This window comes from Babylonia areolata, chromosome 29 (genome assembly GCF_041734735.1).
Source record: "Babylonia areolata isolate BAREFJ2019XMU chromosome 29, ASM4173473v1, whole genome shotgun sequence".
Classification (NCBI taxonomy): domain Eukaryota; kingdom Metazoa; phylum Mollusca; class Gastropoda; order Neogastropoda; family Buccinidae; genus Babylonia; species Babylonia areolata.
This window is the reverse complement of record NC_134904.1, coordinates 36,426,648-36,434,147: the sequence shown is the minus strand read 5'-3', so window position 1 is coordinate 36,434,147 and position 7,500 is coordinate 36,426,648. Positions and strand designations below refer to the sequence as shown.

The 7,500-nt window shown below is 42.5% G+C and overlaps 1 protein-coding gene and 1 long non-coding RNA gene across 2 annotated transcripts in view; one reads left to right on the top strand and one right to left on the bottom strand.

Annotated features, from left to right (window-relative positions):
* Positions 1–7,500, top strand: part of LOC143302363 (uncharacterized) — a 240,097-nt gene that overhangs the window by 181,691 nt on the left and 50,906 nt on the right. The window lies entirely within an intron of this gene.
* On the bottom strand, positions 2,545–4,571 carry LOC143275023 (uncharacterized). The gene is made up of 4 exons (XM_076579086.1): positions 4,425–4,571; positions 3,911–4,371; positions 3,084–3,846; positions 2,545–3,048 (listed from the first exon to the last, which is right to left on the bottom strand). The coding sequence occupies exons 1-4, from the start codon at positions 4,569–4,571 to the stop codon at positions 2,545–2,547; spliced, it is 1,875 nt and encodes a 624-aa protein (XP_076435201.1).

Here is a 7,500-nt window from a genome sequence, read left to right as displayed (position 1 = left end):
AACGGTTAATAATTTTGGTAAGACATTGTTGGACTTGTGTTGCATACTTGATTTGATTATTTTGAATGGTTTCTGTTATGGTGACAAAAAATGGCGAATATACGTTTGTGTCACCTAATGGATGTAGCGTGATTGATTATTTTCTTATTCCTAGTGATTTGCTATTTTGCTTTGATTTGTATGTTGGTGATTGTGTAGATTCGTGGTATTTGCCAGTTGAGGTAACATGTAAAAGGGCCCATTGTACCTTTGGCGTTACATACCCAAAGAAAGAGTATGAAGAAAAAATTGTATGGTCAGATGAGAATGCTAACATTCATTTTTTTTTTAAATGAACTTGATAGTGATGAATTTCATGACAGTTTGCAGAAGGCTTTTCAATTATCATACGTTAACGTGAATGACAGTTTAAACCAATTTGTTACTGCTTTGTATGGAGCTGCTGCGTGTATGGTTCGACGAGTGGAGCATGGAAGGAAAAAAGTGAATGACTGGTTTGATCATGAATGTGTACGACAGAAAAAGGAAGTTGAAAGAATGTTGAAAATATTTCAGAGATGTAAAACAGAAAAGGATAAGCCAGAGAAAAGACAAGCATGTGCAAGAAAAGAATATCTTAAACTGAGAAAAACAAAAGAACGAGAATTTGAAAATAACAGAATAAAAAAGCTAAAAGATTCAGACAGTGACTCTAAGACATTTTGGTCAGTAATAAGATCCGTAAATAGAAAAGCTTTTGTGTATAACGACAACTCCATGGTACACTAGCATGATCACTTCTTTTTGGTTTTTAATGATTTCGACAATACTGTAATGCAAGAAGAAGAAAAGTTATTAGAAGCAGAAGATGAGCTTGAGCCATTGTTTAATGATCCTTTATCTAAAGAAGAATTTTTTTGCTAGTAGAGGATGGTCGAATTTTCTTTTCTTTTTTTCTTAGTATTTTCTTTGAAGTGATGAAGTGATACAATGTACATATTAAATTATGGTGGCAGTGTTACCAATTTTTGTTTAACTGCAATGTTTAAATTTTACATCATACAGATCATTGTAATCTGTTGACGTGAAAAATTACCCCCTTGTCAAAAGACCTTTGCAGGCAATGACAATAAAACATTTCAAGTTTCAAGTTTCAACTAACTCTCTCTCTCTCTCTCTCTCTCTCTCTCTCTCTCTCTCTCTCTCTCTCTCTCTCTCTCTCTCTCTCTCTCTCACCTAATGATTTTGTATATGGAGAAACAAACAGGTATCCTATTTATATAAATTCAGTTATGAAGTGCATTAAGTACTGGCTAAAATTAGTAAGAATGCATGAGTCTAGATTACCTCACAAAGCCTACAAAATGTTATTCGATCTTGATGCACGTGGTAAAACAAACTGGGCTACTAACATACGTTCTAAGTTGTTCATGTTTGGTTTTGGTTATGTATGGCTTAACCAAGGTGTGGAAGGGATTGATGAGTTTCTTCGGGTTTTCAAGGAAAGGTTAATTCTGTGTAGATGGCAAGAATGGGACTTTCATGTAAAAAATAGTGAAAGATTTAATGTTTACAGAACTTTTTGCACTATACCTGATCTCAAAACATATTTACTAATGAATCTAGATAGATATTTAAGGTATACAATGACAAGATTCAGACTGGGCATTTCCGATATTGCTGAACATAGTTATCGTTATAGAATGCAGAACGAGGCTGACTTATTATGTCCACTTTGCCAGATGGAGAAAGAAAATGAGGTGCATTTTGTTCTGTCCTGCCCTGTCTTGTATAATTTAAGAGTACAGTACATACCATTGAAATATTTTAAGTTCCCAAGTCAGTTTAGACTGTCGTTACTTATGGCATCAGCGCATGAACAAACTATTAGAAACCTATCAATTTATCTGTATAAATCGTTTAAGCTCCGATCTGTTCTTATGTCTTAGTGTATCCAGTAACGACTACATACGGACGATATGTATAACGTAACTGAGTGTCATTAGCTACGCATGTAAGAGTTATCATTTAGCGTATATCATATATCATTTAAGTGTATAAATGTCATTTGAATACAATATGTTTCATGATGTGCATTATGTATTACTAAGGTGAGGACATAAATATTACTTAAAATTAAGGTATGTTATATTTATATTATCTGAACGAATGTCATTTTTCAATGCACGATGCAATGTTTATGAAAAAATTGTGACACCCTTTCATAAGGGGCAATGGCCTATAAATGAATAAACCATTCATTCATTCATTCATTCATTCATTCATTCATTCATTCTCTCTCTCTCTCTCTCTCTCTCTCTCTCTCTCTCGTGTTATCTTTTCAAGTGTACCCCTTCCCATGCCCACCCCCAGTCCCTGCTGGTTTTGAATTGTGGTCCATGGCCAAAGTTCATTAAAACATTTTCGTTCGTTCGTTCGTTCCTTCTCCCACCCCCCACTCCCCCACCAACCCCCTCCTCTCTCTCTCTCTCTCTCTCTCTCTGTTCTCTCTTGACAATTTGACCCACCACTTCACACGTGACGCCTTCAAACCCAGGGGCACAGTCACAGACGAAACTGCTGACGGAAACTACACAGGTTCCACTGTGTTGGCAAGGCTGGGAATTGCACGGGCTCGGAGGCGGTAACACTGGTACGCTGGTTGTAGAAGTCGGGACAGTCGTAGTCGTACTCGTCGTGGATACAGGTGTACTCGTGGTAGGTGCAGGCGTACTTGTGGAGGGAACAGTCGTACTTGTGGTGGGGACAGGTGTACTTGTGGTGGGGACAGTCGTACTTGTGGTTGATGCAGGCGTATTTGTGGAAGGAACAGTCGTACTTGTGGTGGGGACAGGTGTACTTGTGGTGGGGACAGTCGTACTTGTGGTGGGGACAGGTGTACTTGTGGTTGGTGCAGGCGTATTTGTGGAAGGAATAGTCGTACTTGTGGAGGGAACAGTCGTACTTGTGGTGGGGACAGGTGTACTTGTGGTGGGGACAGTCGTACTTGTGGTGGGGACAGGTGTACTTGTGGTTGGTGCAGGCGTATTTGTGGAAGGAACAGTCGTACTTGTGGTGGGGACAGGTGTACTTGTGGTGGGGACAGTCGTACTTGTGGTGGGGACAGGTGTACTTGTGGTTGGTGCAGGCGTATTTGTGGAAGGAATAGTCGTACTTGTGGAGGGAACAGTCGTACTTGTGGTGGGGACAGTCGTACTTGTCGTGGGGACAGGTGTACTTGTGGTGGGGACAGTCGTACTTGTGGTGGGGACAGGTGTACTTGTGGTGGGGACTGATGTACTTGTGGTGGGGACAGTCGTACTTGTGGTAGGAACAGTCGTACTTGTGGTGGGGACAGGTGTACTTGTGGTGGGGACAGGTGTACTTGTGGTGGGAACGGTCGTACTTGTGGTGGGGACAGGTGTACTTGTGGTGGAGACAGTCGTATTTGTGGTGGGGACAGGTGTACTTGTGGTGGGGACTGGTGTACTTGTAGTGAGGACAGGGGTACTTGTGGTAGGAACTGTCGTACTTGTGGTGGGGACAGGTGTACTTGTGGTGGGGACAGTCGTACTTGTGGTGGGGACAGGTGTACTTGTGGTAGGCGCAGGCGTACTTGTGGAGGGAACAGTCGTACTTGTGGTGGGGACAGGTGTACTTGTGGTGGGGACTGGTGTACTTGTAGTGAGGACAGGGGTACTTGTGGTAGGAACTGTCGTACTTGTGGTGGGGACAGGTGTACTTGTGGTGGGGACAGTCGTACTTGTGGTGGGGACAGGTGTACTTGTGGTAGGCGCAGGCGTACTTGTGGAGGGGACAGTCATACTTGTGGTGGGGACAGACGTACTTGTGGTAGGTGCAGGTGTACTTGTGGAGGGAACAGCCGTACTTGTGGTAGGTGCAGGCGTATTTGTGGAGGGAACAGTCGTACTTGTGGTGGGGACAGGTGGACTTGTGGTGGGAACAGTCGTACTTGTAGTGGGGACAGGTGTACTTGTGGTAGGAACAGTCGTACTTGTGGTGGGGACAGGTGTACTTGTGTCGGGAACGATTGTAGTTGTGGTGGGGACAGGTGTACGTGTGGTAGGAACAGTCGTACTTGTGGTGGGAACGATTGTACTTGTGGTGGGGACAGGTGTACTTGTGGTAGGAATAGTCGTACTTGTGGTGGGGACAGGTGTACTTGTGGTGGGAACGGTAGTACTTGTGGTGGGGACAGGTGTACTTGTGGACGGAATAGTTGTAGTTGTGGTGGCAACATTTGTACTTGTGGTGGGAACATTCGTACTTGTGGAGGGAAAAGTTGTAGTTGAGGTGGGTACATTCGTACTTGTCGTGGGAACAGTTGCACTTGTGGTAGGTACAGTCATACTTGTGGTGGAATCGGTTGCACTACTTGAAGCAGCAGAGCTTTGGGTGGCCACACTTATGCTTGTGGTCGGCACTAAGCCAGTTGTGGTGGTGGTTGAGGAGAGAAACGTGGTGGCGTAGGTCATGGGTGTGGTTGCTGCCTGCACGTCAGTGTGGTTGAAGGGCAGCCAGATGCACTGAATCACCGCGATGACCCACAAGGCTTTGTGGTGACAGCCCATGGTCAGTTATTGCTTCCTTCCCTGAAACAATGGTCAGCAGTAAAATAATAGCAACAAGTTGAACAACCGTCTCGGTTGTGACCACCACCACTGCAACAACAGTTAGATAAACAGGAGGAAGGCGGCAGAATGGTTAATTAAGACGTTCATCTGCTGACACAGTGTCTGTGAAGGTGTGGGTTCGATTCTCGCTCTCGTCTTTTCTCCCAAATTTGACTTGGAAAACCAAACTGAGCGTCTTGCCATTTGGATGAGGTGATAAAATGAGGTCCCGTGTACAGCGTGCGGCTTGGTGCACTGAAAACAGAACCCATGGCAACACTTCTGTTGAAGAAATCTCTTCTGGGTGGTATATGAATGAGCGCGCTGGGTTATGCTGCTTGTCAGGCATCTGCATAACAGATGAGGAGTAGCGTGTATGGATTTGTCCGAAAGCAGTGACGCTTCTTTGAGAAACTGAAACTTTTGATCAAAGTAATCATCATCATGATCATCATTATCATCAGCAGCAGCATAATCATCATCATCATCACAATTATCATCAGCATCAGCATCAGCATCATCAGCAGCATCAGCAGCATCATCATTATCATCATCATCATCACAATCAGCATCATCATCATCAGCAGTAGCAGCAGCATCATCTTCATCATTATCATCATGAGCATCATCATCACAATCAGCAGCAGCAGCAGCATCATCGCCATTATCATCAGCAGCAGCAGCAACAACAGCAGCAGCAGCAGCATTATCATCAGCAGCAGCAGCAGCAGCATTATCATCACCATAATCAGAATTATCAGCATCATCATCAGCATCATCATCATCTTTATCAGCATTATCATCAGCATAAACATCATCATCATTATCATAAATCAAACACCTCCACCAACATTATAAATCAATACTACTGTAGCTGAACCGAGTGGTTTATTCAAGAGTACGGTACAAAAGAACTAAACTAAATGATGATTTACTGTATTAAAGGATAGACAAGAATTCCCGTGCACAGGCCAGGAACATATAGAGGCCAGTCGCAAATGGGTTTTTCTATTGTTTTATTTACAATAGTTATGAGAACATAAAACAAGAAGATATAAACTAAAGGAGAAGAACAGAAGAAGACTAGAAGAGAAGATGATGAGAAGAACTAAGAGAAGAAGAGATAATGAGAAGAGATAAGAAGAGAAGATATAAATAGAGAAGAACTAAGAGAAGAAGGCAATACATAGCGAGATGCCAGCCGTTGTGGGAGCACACACGACACACACTGCTCGCGATGTAGCAAGAGAGAGAGAGCAGCTCTGGTCAGATGACTGACCAGGTATGAAATGACCACTCATTACTCGCTCTGTCAATTTATGCAGGTTAAGCGAACTACAAAGATAATCACGTGAGCTGGGAAGGAGATCGGCCCTAATCTGGCCAAATCTGCCAACAACTGTGTTTCTTACAAGGTGTTCAGTGATAGATTTCTAGATGATTCCTGAACCGATTTAGGTCGGATAAGTTGCAAAAGAAAGAGCTTAATGCCTACTTTCTAATAAGTATAAAATGAAGTGTTGACTATTTACGATGAATTTGTAATCTTAATTTAAGTCACCTGAACAGGGTCAGTTTTAACGAGCTCGTCGCTGAAAATTACAAACTGCGTTTAATCAGTTTATGGAATAGACTTAAAGATGGAATCACGACGATTCTGCCAGTGTATAATACTTGTAGTTTACTGATCTGACAAAAGATATATTAATTAAATACGGTGGACCAGAAACACGGATTCCAGCTCAGCCAGTAGCATACCGCGACGCTGGTCGAGGAGTAGGCTGTCTGGCGAGAACAAAATGATGTAAGCGGCTTTGAGTTCAAACCACGGGGAAGGCATCACACATAATCTGCGTGGGCTGTTGAAGTCCAGCCCTTAGTTGCGAAAACTGACGTCGTCTGCTTATACAGTTTGTGTGTGAAACAATTTTTGAAGCAAGCATAGCGCTTGGTCAAACTACTACTACTACTACTATTACTGCTGCTGCTGCTGCTGCTGCTGCTATCATCACTACTGCTGTTGCTGCTGCTGCTGCTCCTGATGATAACAATGACAACATTCCTACTGTTCACATTCCTACGTTCTTTGTCTGACACATACGCACTTGACAGAAATCCGGTGGTTTTGATGCATATGTTCCTTAGCTTTCATTAATAAATAATCATCACCATCATCATCATCATTATGATGATGATAATAATAATAATAAGAAGAAGAAGAAGAAGAAGAAGAAGAAGAAGAAATGAATAAATAAATAAACAAACAAACAAATAAATAAACAAATTAAAAAAGTAATAAAACAAGAAAAAAAGAACAAGCTAAGACACTGTTCTGTTCAATTATATTTCCAAATGACCTAAAAATAAATCTGTTCCAACATTATATCAAAATACACCTCTTCTTTTTTTCAACGAACTCCGTGTGTGTGTGTGTGTGTGTGTGTGTGTGCGCGCGCGCGCGCGGGCGCGCGTTTATGCCATACTTCAGTGCTTTTGGCTTTTAAACAATCGTTTTGTGTTGTAACATTTGCTGAACGTTGCGTTTCACGTTGATGAAAGGAACATTTATTTAAAATATTGATAGTTGACAGGATCAGGTGATGTGTCCACACTTTCGATGATTAGGTATTCGCTGCTAACATTGAACCAAACACACAATATGCACGCACACATTGTACACGGTCTCATCTACTCACCCACTCCCTCCCCCCTCCCCCCTCCCCCCCCCACACACATACACACAAACGTATGCGTGCAAGTACACACACACACACACACACACACACACACACACACACAAACACACACATACACACGCACGTATGTATGCAAGTATACACACACACACACACACACACACACACACACACACACACACACACACACA